Raw genomic sequence first — 20097 nt, 5'->3', positions numbered from 1 at the left:
GTTGATTTATTTATGTAGACACATGCTCTAAAGCATTTTAGATAAAACAAAAATATATAGATTACAATATATTACAGGTAAAAATTTCCTTTATTTTTGAAAGTCGGTTTGTAGAAATATCCTTGTCCAAGGACATCTGAATTGTTTGTACTTATTGTTCATGTTATTCTACACTTTCCTGTGTAAAATTTGCATGTTTTTCATGTTCTTGTGTGGATTTTCCTCTAGGTACTACTCTTTCTTTCCACTGTCCAGAGGAAAGTGAAAAGAAAGGTACAGTTAGGTTAACTGGCCGTAGGTGTGAAGGCGAAAGGGAATGGTTGTCTCTCTATATATGAGATATAGACCGATCCAGGCAATACCCCATCTCTCGCCTAATTACAGCTGACAGCTCCTGGGACCAATTGACAGTAGTCATTCTGTAATTGGAGACACATTTCACATCAACACAGCACAAAAGAGATGGACCACTTCTTGTTTTCATGAAATAGGACAAGTTAATACAGTCAGTATAACATCCAGTAGTTTCTGAGCTTAAGCAAAAATAAGTTTTTATGTTTTAACAGGATATTTCCTCCAATGCATTTCTCAACTATGATGCGGACAAGCTGTATGCATTTATAGACTGCTTTCTAAATTTTTCACCAAATATTTTTATTTTGTCATTTGCAGTCATTACATTTTTTATTACATATATTTTCAATGATGTAATTAACAGTAATCTGCCTTTTGGGCTATTTGGGAGTTTTAGAAGATGTCATGATCTGAAGCAGTATTATAGCTATTTTAAAGGTAAAAATACATATACTAAGAATTTAATAATTAGTAAGTTAATTAGTTTAGTGCTTAATTTTACATTTTCTCACAGGCAAGTCAAACAAACACATATTAAATACATTACTTTTTACATATTGCGTTCTAAGAATGCCAGCAGCACAGGATCTGAGTGAAACAATCTAGTAAATGCAGCAGTGACCTAGAACAAGCCAAATGCACCCAGTTATGACCAGTATCCTACCAGCTTTACTTTTACAAGCCTGAAGATTTCTTAAAATGCTTAGATTGCAAAGAAACTATCAATTCAATTAAAAAATACAAATGTTTTGTAGTTAAAATTTAAATGTCTTTGACATAAGTAGAAATGTAAATTAAGAAGCATGACAGTTTCAAGCTAAAGGAAAAAATTGGTGCACATAATGTAAGCAATGACATGCTTTTCCTAATATGTAAAAAAAAAAAAATTACTATAAGAAACATCTGAGGTAGTAAGTAACTTCGTTCATCCAAGGTAAGTAAGGGATGAAGAGACTATAGTTGCTGCTGGATGTATGTGTTTTTTCTTTTTTTTTTAAATTTATTGTTAACTTGATTGATGTGGAGGTAGAAAAAGCTAATGGTATTCTGTAGGAAGAGGAGCTGATGATAGAGTTGTATTTGTTAGGAATGCGAAGTAAAGAAATTGGAAGAGAATGGGCTGTTGGGGGTCAGTGTTTTGCCAGGGGCACATGTGGTCGGGTAGAGCTGGGTCTAACCTCTGATCCTATGGGGAATAAGTTTTAAAAACAAGGGAAATTAATTATTTAAGTCAGGTGGCCAGTAAAGTGAGATATTTTAAAATTAAGGTTCATCAGCCGGCTGCCAAAATATGCTCCGAAAAAGACCTTTATTTTGAATGAATTACTCCGGATGTTTTCCTTTGTCACTGTTGCGTTTCCGAGGGCATCTATAGTCGCTGCAAACACTGGAAGCATACTCGCTAAATTGTGTGAGAAAAGCGTCTTAGTGAGACTCTACATTTTCACCTTCGGTTTGTTTTTGTAGTTCTAGGATACAGGAATTTGTTTACACTTTTGAACACGACCATGTACCGCCCAGGTAAACTTCCACACTATTCGCCACCGTTCGGACCTCCACCACCCCATGGTTCTCCTTTCAGACCCCGAGGGCCCTGTGGCGTTCCCCCTCCTGGACCCCCTCCTCCTGGACCGTGTGGACCATTTTCGGTCTCGGCACCGAATAGCCATTTTCACCACAACAGAACACCGAGTGGGCATTTCATCAATGTACGTACCCAACAAAATAATAAAGCTAGCTTTACCTGGGCTTATGTTCCATGATTAAGCAAGCTAGCTAGCAAACATGAGCCAAAATCAAAAACCACTGTGAGTAGCAGTTATCAGTGTGTCGTTGTCTGAGTGCATACCATCACGTTAACTACATGACTACGAAATCATATATGAAACAATTGGCCACAGGTTATCAACGTCATTGACAACGGACATCTCACTGGCTTTACTGTACTGGTTATTATAGGTCAAAGTGACGGTCTTATTATTGCAAACTGGTTTATTATTCACACCTGACCTTAACGTTTCCTAGTCATAGTATTTATTATAACGTTAAGCATGTTCACCTCGCATCCAAGTTTCTGACACTGCAATAACTAGTAATTGTAAAGCTTCATGTTGTGTTGTAATTAAACTCTAACAGTTATTTGATAAACAGAAAGTTGTGTTATGTATAAAATACTGGCTACATGGTCACAATAAAGAGGGTGAAGTAACAAGAGTAATCGACATCTCAGCTGTCTTTTGACTCAAAACAAGGAGACATATGTTATACTGGTTAATGGTGACATGTTTATGCCAATTATTACAAAACCAGGCAAAATAACCTATTAAACTAATAATGTAAGTCCTCATACTTAAATCCCTAAGTACCACTGAGTAGAGTATTCTGAGTATACAACTCACTGTTTCTGAGTTTCCAGATTATTTTTTTTAATATAAACTATTTTCAATATTTGTGTTTCAACTTATGCTTAGACACCTAACAGTACTTAATGTTGAACTAGATGTGCCACATTTGCTTGTACTGGCAGTGCATAGCTGCATAGCCTGAATCTGTTCTTGAGTTTTCTTAATTAATAAACTTTATGTTTCAAAGTGAAACTACAGTTCACACACAATTTGCCTGGAAAACATGGATCTAAAGGCTGCTACATTTCCTCTGTAAGCACTACTTGATATTCCTCTATATACAGGGCTTATGTTGACTGATGTTTTACTTGTTTTTTTAGCATAAAAGTTAAGTTTAATTTACAGCTCAGAGGGCAATGGAGCGGAATTAGTGGTTTGGGATGCAGTACACTGAGAAAAAGCTAATCTCTCTTTTTTTTTTATTTGATTAAGAATCCTATTGATGAATTAGTTGTGCATTGAATTGTATCACCTATATTGAATTCTAAGAATTAGTTACCACAGTTAGTTGCCACAGTGCCACCCCTGGAAAACCATCAGGGTTGATGAGCTTGAGCGTTCTTGCTACAATTAAAAGCTCTGATTAAATGTGTATTGAAATTTGGCTTGATAGTACTTCTCTGAATCCATAATGTATGAAACTGGTCAGTGTTATGTGTTGATAGACAGCAGTTGTCTGCATGAAATTTTGAAGTAAATTTCAGTTTAGATGTTTTTGTCAACACTAAGGTATGTTGAATGTAAAAGAGTCACTGGCGTATTTATGTTCATATTTTTACCATTCTCATACTTGTATAAACACAGGATGAGAGGGAAGTTAGACTGCACGTTTCATCAATCAGCCTGTGAGTACACACAGTTTTCTAGAGGCAGTGTGAATGAGATAATATGGAGATTAAATGGAAGATAAAATATCATTAGAAAATTGGGCCTCATTTACTAGTATGTGTGCAGAAAGGTTCTTACTTTGTGAAAAAGAAGAAATTAGTGCACAGGCAAATTCAGATTCATGACACATGTACAGCAGCTAATTTGCCTCCATGTGTATGTTAATAAATCAAAATAATTCTATTAAAAGATGTGTGTCCACTGCTCAATTACTCTATATTAGGAAATATGCTACCCGTGTGTCTAAAGCAGAAAAGTGTATCACGAGAAAACGGATACAGTAGCAAGTGAGAAAGAAAAATCAATGAGAGACTCTGCAAATGATGATTAAAAAGTCTAAACACGATTAATCCCACATTGTCTTAAGTTAATTGCGGTTAACTCACAAATTAATTGCATATGTTTTATTTGACCACAATTTACTTTAAACTCAAGTTTTAATACTCAGGAGTGGATACATGGTATCAAAGGTGCTGACTAGGTGAAGCAAGTGAAATGAATATTTTTTTAATTAGACCTAATTCTTTTCTACATCTGCTAAGTCACAGAGTTATTTATTTATAGTCTTTCATTTTGAAATAGTTGTCCTGATGTTAATCACTGGATGACGTTTAAACTGAATATAGAAATTTGTCACTATCCCTCAATTAACCTATTTTATTGTCTATCTGCTATCTATCTAAGATTCATCTGGGAGAAGAATGAGAGGCTGGTTTAGTTTGGAGCACATGCACAATTGCTAAATTATCCACGCAAACCAGATTAACATAACATACAGGCATTTTACTGTCTTCATAGCTGGTAGAGATTAGACAAACTCATTATGGTTAACACATAGGCAGGCAGAGCCTACATTACTGTTTTGAATTTATTCTTGTTAGATGTGTTAATTTCTTTTTGTTTGTTTTTTCGCTCACATGGTATTTTTGTGGATAATGTAAAGATTTCCACCTGAAAGAATCAGCTAGATTCTGTTTCACTGGATGATGGATGCAGGTGTTTGTGTGTGTGTGTGTGTGTGTGTGTGTGTGTGTGTGTGTGTGTGTGTGTGTGTGTGTGTGTGTGTGTGTGTGTGTGTGTGTGTGTGTGTGTGAGAGAGAGAGAGAGAGAGTCACTCCTACTGTCAAGCCCTGTGTCAGAGAGGCAATGGGTCAGAACAGAACTTTGGTGGTGTTAAAAGGAATTTATGTTAATGTTTTGACAGCCCTAATAATTATTATTTTATTGTGCATAATTAATAAACCTATCGTAAAATATGCCAATTACTGGTTATATTACGTATGTTACATAATATTTTTGATGCACGCTATTTATTTACTGGAAAATAATTTATCAAAAAGAGTGAAAACCCTCAGTTGATGCAAACAATACAGTTCAGCAACCTCCACCGGCTACCATCAAAAAGCATAAGTCAGTAAAAGCATTCTTTGCTCATTTAGAAACGCTAGTCTGTTATGAGCTTTACTTTTTCTATGACATTTATTATTATTATCATATTTGTCATGGTATTTCCACATAGAATACTTTTGTACCGACTGGTACTGGTTAGTACATATATTATTATTATTATTATTATTATTATTATTATTATTATTAATATTATTATGTAAATTTTAAGTTTTTGCATTTACTTTATATTTAGAACAAATTATGACATATAGCTATTATAATGAATATAATATCAAGTCCACATGTTTTAATGCTGTTAAAAAATTATTTTACATATTTTACAGGAAAAAATGTAAATCGTGGAACACTGAAGAAAGATATTTAAAGGAGCAACCTTGTAGCTGGACAGCAAAATCAACTTGAAATACAGAAATACAAACTTAACTACTGATTAACTGTAATTTGTACACCACTTTGAAGAAAAGCTCTTGCCCAGTGAATAAATGTAAATATTGAAGTTAAAAGGTAAAGTGCATGGGTGTCCAACCCTGGTCCTGAAGAGCCACAGCCCCGCTGTTTTCCTACTATCCTTGTACTACCCACTGCTGATTTCTTGAATCAAGTTTGAAAAAAGTTTGTTTGGTCAATCAGAAGCTTAAAGAGGCCATCTTAAATCCCTCTCACAAATGCACTGGAATTCGGAGTATGTAAGAACGCAAATGTCCATGTGAGACGCTCCTGATATTATCTGGACTTTATCTTGCAAGTCCCTGAGCTTGTGTCTGTAGCATGCTGCTCTGTTTGAAGTTATTTGGGGGATTTAAAGCAAACAAATGAGCCATCTCCCGCTGTGTTTTAAATGATATTGCGATACTAAACATTTTGGTAGTCTGTATCAATATTACCAAAATCTCTGATTCTCTGATCCACAATTCACAACATCTAACATTGAACAGCACCCAGCTAGCATTAAAAAGTATAGATTTGTTTGCCAAAACAAATGTGTGCTTTTGTGAATGTAGCTGTAGCATTTCACAAACACATATAAACCTTTGATGACATGTTCACACAAAATGCTCCAGTTACACCTGTTGCTAGACTTGCTGACTCAACCAGCATTCCACGTGTTGTAGCATTACCTTTCTTCTTGACTACATTAGAAAGGTTATTTTACTCCACAGTTGCATTTTTAGTTACTATGGACTTAGTAAAGGAGAACTGGTTCTTCCCTACTGTCTACATGCTCAACATATTAAAACCATGAAGGGATTATTAATTTTGTTGCATCTTTTCTGTCTTATTGTGTAAAATTAGACCATTGACTCCTTGGCCTTGAAAGGGTGTGACTCTTAAGTAGGTTTGTGACACACTAAACTGTTGTTGTTGGCCAAAGTCTGCCATGTCATGAAGTGGTGTGTCCCACATCATCTGTGGCTTTTCAGTCAATTTGAGATGTTCCGTCCAGTAGGGAGAGAGACTACACTGACAGGTTGTTCAGCTTAGTAAATGAGTGCACAGGAAACAACCACGTTATAAACAATGCCACTACATTTTGTAAGATCTAGTCAGAAATACAATGGAAATAAGCAAAAATCAACCCCTTGGAAGTTTTCACCTTTTAAAATTTTGCAGCCCTAAACTTTGTAATTGATTTTTTGTCTAATTTTTTTTTGACAAGACTTTTAAAAGGACTCCATGTCAAAGTGGAAACTGGTCATTACAAAATAATAAAAATGAATCAATATAATACTTTTAATAATGAAATAAATGACTGCATAAATACTCACCCCGTTTACATTAACTCACCTAAATTATCACTGGTGCAGCCAATTAGATTCCAAAGTCACACACTTTGTTAAATGGAAATCGCCTAATTGCAGTGAATGTTTAAAGGATTTTACTACTTATGATTCAGTATCCTAGCCAAAGGTTCCACCACTAAGGTAGAAGAATAATCCAATAAGCTCTCTAATAGGATTGTTGAAATGCAGACGTGAGGGCATGGATATAAGAACTTTTTTTAGTCATTAAATATCTCTTGGACACCTTTAAACTCATTAGTAAAATATGAATGGAATATGGAACATGCCTAGAGTGACGAAGGGAACTAGTGAGGAAGGCCGCCAAGACACCTACAGTATGAGACTGTCAGTCTCCCACATGGGTTCTTACAAATTCTACCTGAGATTCAATTTGACCTTTTTTCTCTCTGCCATTCTCCCATAAAGCTTTAACTACCAAATAACCTGTAAAGCATGGTGCATTTGTACAGCTGCCACGTCAAAATATCATCCCGGTGTTTCTCCTGGCAGACTCACACATGTATTGAAAGATAAGCTACAATTATGAATTCAAATAGACTCAAGCAATGATGTGGTGCATTGTACAACATTTTAAGACATTCGGTCAGATTTTGATTAGTTTGGGGGCGGCTATAGCTCAGTTGGTAAAGGCAGTTGCTTACGGACCACAGGGTGAGTGGTTCGGCCCTGCATATATGTCGAAGTGTCCCTGGGCAAGACCCTGAACCCCTAACAGCCCATTCCAACAGCCCGGTAGAAATTGGGGAGGGTTGCGTCAGGAAGGGCATCCGGCGTAAAAACTGTGCCAAATCAACATGCGGACAATGATCCGCTGTGGCGACCCCGAACTCACGGGATAAGCCGAAAGGAGAGTAGTAGTAGTAGTAGTAGGTCAGATTTTGATTAGTTTGCTCACATTTGGACAAATGAGGTCAGCTACTTTTTGTTGTATTGCGATGATTATACTGACCTCAGCAGTACTACAACCCTGTAACCAGTTACTTACATTAGAGCTGCCATGATAGCAGTCCTTAAACCCCTCCCTGTTTTCTTCCTAGATATGTCGTATTAAACAAGTGTGTTTCCAGTGGGACATTGAATTGGTGACTAGCATTAACAGGTTCTGTTTCGTTTCGAATCAATTTCAATCAATTTCATCGAATCAATTTCATCATCAATTACATTGTCATGTTAAGCATTTCAGTTCTAATACCCGGGGTCTGGCAGCTTTTCTTTCAAAGAACACAAGACAGTATTTTACCAACTTTATTAGAGTTTGGTGTAAATAGGCAAAGCCATCATAAAAAAAGGTCTACTTAATGTCAGTATACCAGGCTCTTAGTTGTAGGCCGAAATAAAACAATGACCATCACACCCTGATTACTCCATAATTGGCACATTTTTGTGATTGTTTTTTTTTTATTGTTTATTTTTTTTGATGCATAGCAAATACCAACAGTGCCAGTTATTACCTGCGTTTTATGTCTGTTGATGATTCAATTGGCAGTAGATGCGATCAACATGAGGATATTACACGATTCATTGAGTAACTGTAAAACTTACTTTAACGTTTTCAGTGTTGTAACCCCAATTTTTAAAATTTGCATATTCTGATCACTTTGTAAATGTTTGCTACACCATTTTTATTCTTCAAAGATTTTAAAACTAAAACAGTGTTTTCAACTATTTCTTTTAATGCACACAATTTCTGTAAAATAGAAGAATGTAATATTCATTTTATATTTACAAATGTAACCATAGAAATAAAAAATAAAAAAAATTCAGGCTTTTTTTTGTATAGTACTGTAACATATACTGTGAACACTCTCAGCCCCATTGTAGCAGCTTCTCCGTAGACCATAGTACAGTGATTGCTTTGAGAGGCAACCAGCAGATCGCCCCTCCTGCAGAACCACCACACCTGCCAGTACCACAGTGGAACGCCACGTCCGTGGAACATCATCCTTCAGATAATAGGTACAGTATGTTTGTATGCATTTAAAAAAATATTTCTATGTGTAGACTAAGCTAGAACAGTTCCTGCAATGTATATTTAGTTTATTTCTTTTGAAAGTCATGCATTTTGATTTTCAGTGACAGAGCTAGTGAGGAATTCTTGAGATGTATTGCAGCCAACAAACCTCTCCCAGACTATCTGAAGGGGAACATGAGTTACAATCTGGCTGATGCAATGAAGTCAAGTAACATCCTGAAAGAAGCAGTCAGATCAGACCTTAAGTTCCATAAGCATGTGACCAGGAGCAAAAGCCATAGTCGGAGCAAAAGTCGGGGCAGAAGCCGTGGCAGAAGTCGAGGCAGAAGCCGTGGGAAATCTCAAGCCAAGAGCCTAGGGCGAAGCAAAAGCAAAGTGCGTAGCCGAAGCAGAGGAAGGGACAAGAGTCGTGCTCATGGCAAAAGTTTTGCTAGAAGCAAAAGCAGGGCTCGCAGTAGGAGTCGAAGTCGCAGCAAGAACAAGAGTCGTGTACGTAGCAAGAGCCGGATAAGGAGGTCCAAGTCACGAAGTAGCAGTGGTGAGAAGAGGAATGTCAAAAAGAGGAAGAGGAGCCCCAGCTGCAGCAGCAGTGTTAGCAGCAGTAATAATCTGACAGGAAATGGTCTGTTAGAAGGACTGAAGCTTGTCATGAACAGTAAAGAATTGGAAGAGCGGTTACCCACTCTCAAGGATGCCATTCTCACTATTCAGGTACTTAATTTTTATTCTACTTGTGATGCTTGTTATGATGTCTTTTGTACACTGCATTCATACCACAATTTCAATAATAAATAACTAATCCATGAGTATTTAGAAAGCACAAAATCTATGGGCGGTACCAGACTTTATCAAGTATCATAATTTTGTTGGAAGAAAAATATATACAAAAATGCGTTTATAACTATTTTTGGAGGTTATAAACAGAGGTAGACAGAGGTGTCCAACACAGAAGAACCAGCTAATACAGTTTGCATACTGGATGCCAGAAATGATCCTAGTTGGAGGCATTTCACTCTGGCTTTAGTGTCTGTACATGGATTATGGAACATATAATTTATTTAGAAATTGACCAAGGAAATGCTGGGCAAGTTTTAGTTTTTTTAGTAAATAAGTAAGCAAGAACACATTAGACCTGGATTGCAAGGAATGTGTGTTGTAACTGTGCATTTTTAGTTAATACTTCTAAAGCTCTATAACAAAGTGAAGTAGCTGCTATCTGTTAAGTTTTTGTCATTGCATTCTCTTCTGAACAGGCCTCCGATGAAAGCAAAAAATTGGAGAGTGTCCCAGATGAATACAGACCTCAGAAACTTGACACTCTGGAAAGTTTAACATCATTTGAAAATGACAGTATGCTTCTTCCCCATGATAGAGTAGGCAGTGACTTTTCATGGCTCCATGTGCACAGTCAAGAGGATTCCACAGTCCAGAAAACCAATGAGCTTGAAGATGAAGAGTCATTCTTGTATGGAAACGAAGACACTAGTGGAAAAGAAGATAAATACCCTGCTGCCCTTTTTGCAACATTTTCCCAAATAGAAGAACGTGCCAAATTACAGAATGTGTCTGCTCTTTGCAATCAACAGAATTGTCAAAACAAGAATATATTCAATAGTTATAGAGATATTCTCGATGTGAAGCAACCCCTTCAAGTGACTTCCTCAACTATTGGCTCTACTTATTTGGACAGTAATGAATGTGAGAAGATCAAGAATATATTAAAAACTTTGAGCACAACAGACATCAGTAATATAAAAATGCAGGGGTGGAAGGAAGAAAAGCAGCAATCTCCTGCACCTGGTTTAGACCCAATGGCAGCAAGCTTGGCAGTGCCAGCACTGAGCAACCCGAATGTGCGGCAAGCTCTAGAGTCTCTTCAGTCTCTTATCAAAGGTGAGAATCCCACATTGAAGATTTAATTAAACATTAGTTGTTCTAGCTATTTTTTTATATTTACTATCCTAACCATCACATTGCAATCAACTTTTAACAGTTACCAATTAGTTAGTTACTTACTTACTACTCTCCTTTCGGCTTATCCCGTGAGTTCAGGGTCGCCACAGCGGATCAATGTTCGCATGTTGATTTGGCACAGTTTTTACGCCGGATGCCCTTCCTGACGCAACCCTCCCCAATTTCTATCGGGCTTGGATCGGCACTGCAACGCTGGGGAGGGGGAATGGGCTGTTAGATACTTACTTAAACTTTTGAAATGTTCTACTGCATTTTTGTTTTCATTATGGGCACATGTATTTTCATAGTACGTTATAGAATCTTATGGGGGGGGGAAAATCACATAAATTACATAATCATAATCACAATCATATAAGAATTATGATTCATGTCTTTTCTGATTCTGAATAGATTTACAAACATCAATTTTTGCAGTATTGTTGATAAGAAAAAATGTTGAGACTCAATGATATACAGCACACACGTATTATGCTTAGGTTGTAGTTAATTTTCACCTTCAGGGCAAACATTTGAGTACATTTTATTTGCTTGATAACCTTGGGCAAAAGAAAGTGAATAATTTTGTAAATACTTTGTACCCCATCATCAGCAGATTAATGTTTGTGAAGAACCCTCACAAAAAATCTTTACAAAAAATATTTAAGAAGTAATGTAATTGATTTACATGTTTAATTACATTTTCTAATTACATTATTTACATAAAGGCAATATGTTAATACCATTTATAATATAAGAAAAGTTACATACTCATCACACCTTATTTCACTTCTTTTTTAAATGACTCATCAAAACCAGTCAGTTCCATTTTATATATAGCTTAGTGGGCAAAGGATCAATAATTTGGCACACAGTGCGATAGAATAAGGGTTACAATAGCATGCCTTTTCTGTTAATTGGTTCAAATTGTTTTTGAATTGAGAATTATCATGAATATCATGATACTTTCTATCACAAGTTTGCCAAAGATTCAAACCCCTAGTATATTGAGTTTAAACCATGATTTGATAACTTTATTTCATAACTGCTGTGTAAATTACTTAAAATGTAATCAATTACCCAGCATTAGAATAAAATAAATACTTTAACTTCTTTTTTAGCTGCATTTTCTAAAATGTTGCGATATAATATATTTTTCCACCTGAAAACAAATCAAATGAGAAGCTCTCCATAATGAAGCTGTAATTTATGTCACTCCCATGCCTTGCTCCTGTAAACACTTTCCAAGTAAATGCATATAATTTCACTGCTATGACTCACTCCCACAGATGTACAGTTTATTCCTATTCCAGTAATGTTAAAGTACTATGATTTTTGTGTATCTGAAATTGTTGGAGTCACTGTCTTTTATACAAAAGCACAGCCTTGTTCTGTTTGTTAAATTGAGTTTTGTAGCAGCATTCTGTATAAGAATATAGAACAGTGCGCATGCATTATACTTGTACTATAAAGAATAATACAGTATATTCAACTTTGTGTATCATGTTCTACTTAACTCAGTATGTTAAACTGTAAAATTCAATTTGGAGGCATGGTAAATGTCTAAAATGGTTAATGTCTATTAATATCTAATAATTATTTGCAGCATTTTTTTTCATTTTTTGTTTTTTAATGTGCTTGCCCAATTCCATGGTTTCAGAATCATCAGATATGTTAAGTTTTCGATCTGTTTCTTTCAAGTTGTCAAGGATAAAGTTTTGTGGCAGCCAGACGTGCAAGTATACCCAGTCAGTTGAAAACTGGCCTAATGACTTTGTATTGTTTAATGCATTTCATGTAGAATACATGATATATTCTGTGTTAACACTTCCTTTAGCAACAAAGGAAAAGCGAACAAAAAGTGATGGCAGTGGCATATCTCAGACCTCTGATAAACAGAAGGTAAATTATTTCTAAGCTGTGTATCATTGACTGCTCAACACCTGAATGCAAAATGTAAACACACAAAAAAAAGGTAATTCATTTTGAAATTTGTAACTTGTTTTTACCAGGCTGGTGAAAATGTGGAAGGGAAGGGAGAAAAACAAGCCAGAATAAGTAAAATGGAATCATTGATGAAAGAACTGGAGGGATTGTTGAAACAAGATGGTAAATAAGTTTTCTTCATTTTCCTTCTCATAAGTCTTTCACACATTAAAATGTTCCATTTGATTTACTGCTTTTTTAAACAATATGCAGGATTGGATTTTCTGATACCAGTGATTGGGTTTTACTGCCAAAAATGTGAGGAGTTCATTGGAGATTTGAATTCTGCTGAAAACCATGCAGCCATCCACCGACATAGTAACTCTAGCAGTGTGAGTAGTACATCAGTATCTTCATGTGGGGTTCATTTTCTTTTTTGGCCTATAAATATAAAGTAAAAAGAATTTATTTCCCAAAGAAAGTGCTAGCTAGCATCTAGGAAGAAACAAACAAACAAAAAGACAGTCACTAACCCTAACTCCCTAATGTGAAAACAAGAGGAAACAGTAGAAAGAAAATGGCAGTTTAGCCCCACAGCTTCAATACAGTTATGTACAAGATGGCTTTATAGTGAGGAGCAATACTATTTACAGGAAAAAAAAAAAAAAAAAAAAAAAAAAAAAAAAAAAAAAAAAAAAATATATATATATATATATATATATATATATATATATATATATATATATATATATATATATATATATATATATATATATATATGTATATGTGTGTGTGTGTGTATATATATATATATATATATATATATGTATGTGTGTGTGTGTGTATGTATGTATATATATATATATATATATATATATATGTGTGTGTGTGTATATATATATATATATATATATATATATATATATATATATATATATAAATTATGGCACAAGGCCAAACAATCCAATAATCCAAAAAAAATACTTCAAATAATACCCTTACAACGTTTACAACACTCAAAACGTTTGGAGGCTGAGGACAGAAAACAGGCGCTGATGCTATAGAACCAAGTCTGGCTGGTGGGAACCAAACTTTTTAAACTTCAGGAAATGTTGTATGGACTAGTAGGCCCGTAACAGTCTCACAAATTAGGACAGGGGCAACAAGAAACTATATATATTGTTAAAACACCTGTAGACACATAAAACGACCAATAAAAACTGTGGCAACTGTGGCAATCCAATTTAGCTTAGCTTCTATCATAATTGTACACAATAATCTTTTAAAACAAACAAATAACCACATGGAACAGGAGTCCAAAATTGGAAAGAAATTAAGAGCCTTCACAACAAGGATTATTTCCCAGAATGACTACACAGAACTGAACTGAACTGAACGTATAGTTAATTTTGCTTAAGTGTTATTAAAGTGATAAAAGTTATTAAGTCATAGTGATCACTAACTCTGAATGTTTTTTTGTCACCAAGATAGGGGGCAGAGATACATGATTGACTCAAAGTTTTGTATGGGTTTAATGTCTTGGCAGTAAATTTAGCTCTGCAGCAGAACGCCAATGAACTGAAAAAACTCTAACATGCGGTTAGCTACATTAAATATTTATGCAAACAGCCTATCATTAACCATCAGAGGTTTTGTGCTTCTGCATTACTTGTTAATGTTACTTAGTAACTAATTGATCTCTGGCATCAGAACCAATGTTAGATCTATCAATACTGCAGCTGGGGCTGTTGTCAAGCTGTTTTGAGAATAATGGAGGAAAATCCAACTCTAGGGTTTACAGACAACAGTCTGAAAAACAGAAAATATCCAGCGAGTGGCGGTTTTCTGGGCAAAAAAAACCCTCTAGATGCCAGAGGTGGGAGGGGAGTGACTAAACTGGTTTGAGTTGATGGAAAGATAACAGTAACTCAACTAATCACTCAGTACAACCAAGGTATACAGTGGAGCACACATCATGTCAAACATTAAGCATTGTTCAAATACAGCCTACCTGAGTATTGTGAAGTTGCCATTAAAAATTATTTTTTTAAAAAGCATAATAAGGCCTCTAAAAAGTCAAATAACTGACTCAAAATTGTCTATTTAGAGACTTGTTTATGTATTAGCATTTTCATAAGTTTGCTAATGCTGCCTTGTATTATCCCAAGCTGCACCTACCATGGCTTTGACTTTTAAAAGCAATTTAATGTACTGTAAAATGCGATTGCACTGACAACCACTAGATGGTAGTTTCAAAATATCCTGCCTCCAATTTAATCTTAAAAGAGTCTGGAATAGGCAACAACAAAACTTCATATTTGGAGGGGCTGGTCACCAAGCAGAAAACATGGTGCGGACCAAAGCTGCATCTGTGCTTGAGCTTAGCCACCATACTCTACTGGCACTTCTTCCCTAAGAATAAACATGTTCTTTTGATAGACAATTCTGGCTGAGTGTATTGTATTCATGATGATTCGTTAAATGAAGCTTTGTGTTGTGTTTTTTTTTTTTAAGTTGAAAGTTCTTACTTTATTAGCCAATTTTCCTTGATCATTATTTTTCCAGTGGGTATAAATTCTGTGAAGGGTAAACTTTACATTATGTCCTCATTAATCACAAGGCCCTTTGAAATGCAACTAGTCCAGCACTTTTAGATGAGTCTTTCAGTAAGCCTGTATTCTTCAGAGTCAAGTTAAGTTTTTAACTTAATGTTGGCAAAATTATCTTTCTCTGTTTTCTTTTTTAGCTTAAAGTGCATATGGACAAGCATGCTGAAGAAAACCAAGGGTACTCCCACTATACAAGCAACAGCAGTAACCGACATTCACTTCCCTCCGATAGGAAAGATCAAACAGTTCATGGCTACCAAGGAGATTCAGGAGACCACAGGAATCCCAGAGACTACCAACGAGACAGGAAAAATGAAAGAGATCACAGAAGCAAACACAATGACGATTTCAGCAGTCACAGGCACAAGCAGGATAACATACTCTTGAAAGATGAGATGAGAAAGGAGAGGATGCTTATAACAGTGTCCCGTGGACTGACACCTCCTCCAAACATTAGGGTAAAGGCGAAGTTAAACGAACAGGGCAGTGGAAGTCATTGCAAAGTCAAAGTTGAAGACATAGACAGTAAGGGAAAACCCTCCAAGGACAGCAAAGAAGGAGATGAAAGCAGTGGTAGTAGTGACAATGAGAAAAGAAAAACCCCAAAAGGAAAATCACTTAAAAAGAAAAAGAAGAAGAAGGAGAAAAAGAAGAAGAAAGAAAAAGGGGATAAACCATAGTCAGTATATTATGCTTGTCAGTTTCCCTAATAATATGATCACTGATGATGTTGGTAGCTTGTTCTCCAAGTTATTAAACTGCTGGTCTTAAAAGAAAGTAATATTTATGCCTCTTACTGAGCCTCTTGGTTGCTAGTCTTTCTGCTTTTCACATTGTTTGCAAATGTTTTCAACCAGAATGCAACTACAGTGTTTGAAATTAGGGCCATGCCATTACAGCCCTAGTTCTGGCTAAAACAAAGGTTCAGCTGAGACTCATGTATAACGGTAGTAGTCGCCATTTTCTGTTCTCCGATAAAAGTGATATCAACTACCTGCATTTTACTCGTGGTTGCAGAGAGATTAAGAAATGTAATACAACATGTCCTTTTGACCTGTGATCACCAGGAACAGCTTCTTCTAGGACTTCTCTGGGAATCTGTGGAGCACTTTTTCCTATTGCTTGTTTCTTTCAAAACAACAGAGATAAAAACGAGGGACCCATGTTAGCAGGAACTAATGCCGACTGGGAGTGAGTTTAATCAAATTATCTGCATGAATTGGCTTTCAAGTTAACTCCATTCACAACTTCTGAAGGAAGTTTGTCACGGGAACAACAACAATGGAAGCATGACTTTAATATTCATACACCCACCCCCTAAACTATCCCTTTAAAGGTTTGAGTTTTAATTAAATTACACTTCATGGAACCTTTCATTCTTCTGATTATACTTTGCATATTTTTAGTTGGTGTTATCAGAAGAGCAAAGCACACATTCAGGAGTAAATCTTCATTGTGTTTTAAAAAAATAGTAATTTCAGGAAGTGTATTTGTTTACTGTCAACCATAGTCATGAACAAAGATTAATTATAATCTTTCTGCATCTGACATCAAGGTTGGCAGCAGAAGCTTCCATTGTCTGTGCCAACCACATATATACCCCATCTAGATCAGTGGAGAAAAAAAGCCTTTTTTGCCATCTCCACATTTTCATCTAGTTGTATCTTATAAGAATGAACAAGTATGTTGGCAGATTGGCTACCTACAGAACAGATTTTTAGATAAAACATGAATACATTTCAAACATGTCCTTACATTTTTTAATTAAATGGTTACCGAATTAAACAGTGGATTATTTTTTGTTGACAAATTAATTTTTGTCTAACGCTGCTGCTGTGTGCATATTGGACCAACAGCATTTTACTGTTAAAGCTTTTATATGTGTAGAGTTAAGTTCCTTTTACTAATGAAGTCTACAGTTTGACCCCAAATACTAGACACACATTTGTCTCCTATGGTGTCATTTCAAGATCAAACCAGAAATACGTGTACAATTTAATAAAACATGTTAGCAAGGTAAACATTTGATCTCATTTTTTAAAATGTATTCCCAGAAAGTTACAGTTTATAGGAGTGATGGGTATTTGACACCTTATGGAGCGTATGGCACATTTACCTAACTGTGTCGACCGTGTTGACACTGTGTTTGTGTAGTGCTTAATAGCGACATCTGTTGGATTACAAAAAACATTGCAGGCAACGTGGATAAAGCGTGTGGAGACTGAACTTGGTTCATCCCTTCTGACACGTGGATGAATGGCTCTGTTAACATAACCAAATGATAATAAAGTGCTAACTGAATGAAATAGAATGAATATATATTCTAATTAGTTTGAAAATAACCAAATAATGTCCATGACTTATAGTATGCCAAACGCAGAATGTACAAAAATCTTTTTTGCAACGAAGTATAAGAAATTTCTGTTGTCATTTATGAAAAATAAGTGAAGTGGGAGTGCTTGTGAAGGGAAAAGGCAGGGTTTACACATCTTTATTAAGTAAGATTGTTTTGTAGCATGTTTGAGCCAAGGCAGTTTTGTCTCTTGAGACCAGATCTGCTACTTTGGGGAAAAATTCTTACACAAGGTACAGATGAGGCAGGAGTACATCAAAATTGTAATGCAAGTTTTTAGAGGTGCATTGACGAAGAGCTCCTGTTTATGTAAGACGGCTCTGTGGAGCAGAGCCCACATTTTAACTGTAAATAAAATTAAGTTAATTAATTTGAGTCCTCCAGAAAGGAATTTGAACGTAATTAACTTAAATAAAAACTGAGCAAAAGAGGAAACAGGGAAGTAAAACTTTAACGTTATTTAGCGTAGAGACTGGAGAAAATGTCTTTTTCCTCAATGCTTCCATAAGTTTCCATCAGTGGAAAATTACAAAACAAAAACTAATACAAACGGCATCAAACAAAGTCTCCTCTCCTCCTCTCAAAAAACCATTAAAAGCAATGTGGCGCTACACTTCCTGATGATACAGCAGCTGTATCTGTCACGTGACCTTTCTCAAAGCAATGCACACATTGATACGGGGTTTCGCTCTTTGTGCTTGATACATGCACCTACGCTTCAGTATTGTTTCATCCATCACTAGTTTATAGGTAGGTCTTGGTGCCATAACTGGCTGTTGAGAGAAAAACAGAATTTTACACATTTTTACATTTGTATATAACAGTGCCAGAGGCACCCAACCCGCATCAAAGAAATCATTGTCTTATTATTTTAATAAATAATGTACATTGTTGTACAATGTTGTAATGTTCATTACATTTTTACTAATTAACATTAATTATATATAGCAGTTTGATATATAGCTGTAATTTCTAGAGTAGACTTTTTTTACTATTAATGTATAACTATTTATTTCTGTTAATTAAATGGTGTAAAATAACTTTTCTAGTACATTCAGATATGAAATCTCAAGGGACCTGGCAATAAACATGGTGGGTCACTGAGTTTGTGGACAGGGACACTAATATAACTGTTTTGAGTCATTTACTAATTTGGTCCTTGGATTTCTTTGACCTAATTCTGGATATGATGTTTACATGAAATCCAGGTTTCTGATCATTATCGTGTTTCCCTCTGTCATTAAGTACTAACACAGATTTCAGAAACCTGGTTAACGTCTTTATAGGGAGCAGCACACATTGGGAATGTTTCAAACTTTTCATAGCCAGGAGACAGTATATGGGGAAACAATACAAATGAAATTGAGTTCAAATGTGTTTCACCTGTGCTTCTGACAAGTCAACATAGTGAACCATGACCAAGAAAAACAACATGTACACATGCTGTAAAATGTCATGTCAGAAAAGGCTCTCAGTCATCCACTTGTAGTTATCTGGAAGTTGAGTCATGTCAACTGGCCTTCTCTCTTGGATATTCTAAATATATATTAAACTAATTTATAATGATAATGATTTCAAAGAAAATCTGTTGATCAGTTGATTAATTTTAAAATATTTAAAATAAATATATTTTACAAGTCTGTTGGGCTTAGTTGGTGGTAGCATTTAATGGGAAAGGGTCTGGTTATTATGCCCTTTTATCCAAAGGGTGGCTGTAGCTTAGTTGGTAAGGCAGTCGTCCACGGACCACAAGGCCAGTACCCCTCCCCAGCTGTGAAGTACCGCTCAAAGCCCGGAAGAAAATGCGCGAGGAACGGCATCTGGCGTAAAAAAAATAAAAAACCTCTGCCAAATCATTATGCAGACAATGATCCGCTGTAGCGACCCTGAAGTCACCGGATAAGCCGAATGGGCAAAAAAAACAAAGTGCTTTACAGTGTTGCTTCTCATTCACCTATTCACACGCCAATGACAGTGACTGCCAGGCAGGGTGCTCACCTCAACCACTGAGAGAAACTTAAAGTTCCGTGTCTTGCCCAAGGACACTTTGACATATAACCAGGAGCCGCTGACCCTGTGGTCTGTAGAGACTGCCTTACCATCTGAGCCATATTTGCATAAAAGAGGTTAAAGGGTTTACAGGATTAATAATGCTGTATTTTGTGCTGTATACGCTTCTAGATTAGATTAGTGTTGGATTTCTTTCATAGAACCAATGTAGAGTAATACAATATATAAAGACATTTAAAAATATTTTTTACTCTTGTAGGTTCAAATTGATGCCAATGCAGCAAAACATACACCTCCATCTTCTAAGGTGAGTACTTTCTTGTGTAAAGGGGACACTGAATACAAAATAGAGGTGACCATGTACATATTTAATAACACTGACATCTTATACGCTGCAGATTGTCAATAAAGTGAAGAT

General features: G+C 35.8%; 1 protein-coding gene across 1 annotated transcript; it reads left to right on the top strand.

Annotated features, from left to right (window-relative positions):
- Window positions 1–1127: 1127 nt before the first annotated feature.
- Window positions 1128–16093, top strand: si:ch211-195b21.5 (uncharacterized). Its single transcript, XM_067476157.1, has 8 exons — window positions 1128–2063; window positions 8670–8815; window positions 8933–9542; window positions 10085–10724; window positions 12619–12683; window positions 12794–12890; window positions 12981–13099; window positions 15454–16093. The coding sequence occupies exons 1-8, from the start codon at window positions 1863–1865 to the stop codon at window positions 15994–15996; spliced, it is 2421 nt and encodes an 806-aa protein (XP_067332258.1). The 5' UTR covers window positions 1128–1862; the 3' UTR covers window positions 15997–16093.
- The last annotated feature ends 4004 nt before the right edge of the window (window positions 16094–20097 follow it).

This window comes from Channa argus, chromosome 1 (genome assembly GCF_033026475.1).
Source record: "Channa argus isolate prfri chromosome 1, Channa argus male v1.0, whole genome shotgun sequence".
In the NCBI taxonomy this organism is placed as follows: domain Eukaryota; kingdom Metazoa; phylum Chordata; class Actinopteri; order Anabantiformes; family Channidae; genus Channa; species Channa argus.
Note: the sequence above shows the minus strand (reverse complement) of the source record. Positions and strands in the feature narration are given on the sequence as shown.

What these genes read in the sequence shown, in the direction of transcription:
- si:ch211-195b21.5 (XM_067476157.1), top strand. Translation starts at nt 1,863, where the DNA reads ATGTACCGCCCAGGTAAACTTCCACACTATTCGCCACCGTTCGGACCT. An exon ending in CGAGTGGGCATTTCATCAAT is followed by an intron (nt 2,064 to 8,669) that starts GTACGTACCCAA and finishes GAACACTCTCAG; the next exon opens with CCCCATTGTAGCAGCTTCTC. An exon ending in CATCATCCTTCAGATAATAG is followed by an intron (nt 8,816 to 8,932) that starts GTACAGTATGTT and finishes TTTGATTTTCAG; the next exon opens with TGACAGAGCTAGTGAGGAAT.